Here is an 878-nt window from a genome sequence, read left to right on the forward strand (position 1 = left end):
ATATATACACATATATATCATAAAAAATTGATATGTTATATTTTTATATATTATAATATATTTTATATATTATATAAATACTTGCACATAAAATAGCATAGCACATGCATGAAAATGGTAGAATAAATGACAGTTTCATCAAAATTCTAACGAATTAAAAAAAGTCATCTCATTTTTACCTTTGAAATTAACTACAAATATTTTTAGTCTTAATAATCTGTGGTTGTAAAGGCAACATTCATTAAAATGTTAGAATTGGTGTTTTTTTTTTTAATACTTTGAGATGAATTATGGCATGTCACACTGCAGTACTTGTATGAATTATATAAAGTAATACATTTGACAGTATGAACTACTGACCTTTTTAGCTAATGTTTAATGGCTGTTATTGTTCGCAAACGTTATAAAGTGGTACTCTTTTGTTATGTCTCCTGACCCATCAAACCCTAAATTCTGGGGAATTAACTTAGAATTAATGGTTATTCATAAAATCGTCTGGATCAGGTTAGGCGTGCCTCAGGGTTCTGTACTGGGCCATTTTATGGGCGCATCCTGGACACACCTGTTTGATGCTATTCCGATAATCATTACATACATAAGCTGAAATAACCCCACCCATGGGTAAAACTGTATAAAAAGATCATTGGCTCTCCAAAACCATTAAGTAGCTGTCAGAGGTGTCCAACAAAGCGCAAAGGCAACAGGAACAGAAACCATGACTCAGGTTACCCAGTCTTTTTCACGCAAGAGCTTGTCCAGCTCCAGTTCTCGTCCCTTCACCTCGCTGTCGCTCAGCGGGGGATACTCCAAGCGCATCGCCGTCGGTCATGCGCCAAGTGTCTACGCAGGTGCAGGGGGCTCCAGCGTGCGCGTCTCTT

The 878-nt window shown here is 36.8% G+C and overlaps 1 protein-coding gene across 1 annotated transcript in view; it reads left to right on the forward strand.

The window, feature by feature from the left end:
• The first annotated feature begins 648 nt into the window (after nt 1-648).
• Nucleotides 649-878, forward strand: part of LOC107653526 (keratin, type I cytoskeletal 17-like) — a 2,918-nt gene continuing 2,688 nt past the window's right edge. Inside the window, exon 1 of the mRNA XM_016440275.1 lies at nt 649-871. Within this exon, the coding sequence (XP_016295761.1) occupies nt 716-871 (156 nt within the window). The 5' untranslated portion in view covers nt 649-715. The remainder of the gene's footprint in view (nt 872-878) is intronic.

This window comes from Sinocyclocheilus anshuiensis, unplaced genomic scaffold, assembly GCF_001515605.1.
Source record: "Sinocyclocheilus anshuiensis isolate Anshui unplaced genomic scaffold, SAMN03320099.WGS_v1.1 scaffold1079, whole genome shotgun sequence".
In the NCBI taxonomy this organism is placed as follows: Eukaryota; Metazoa; Chordata; class Actinopteri; order Cypriniformes; family Cyprinidae; genus Sinocyclocheilus; species Sinocyclocheilus anshuiensis.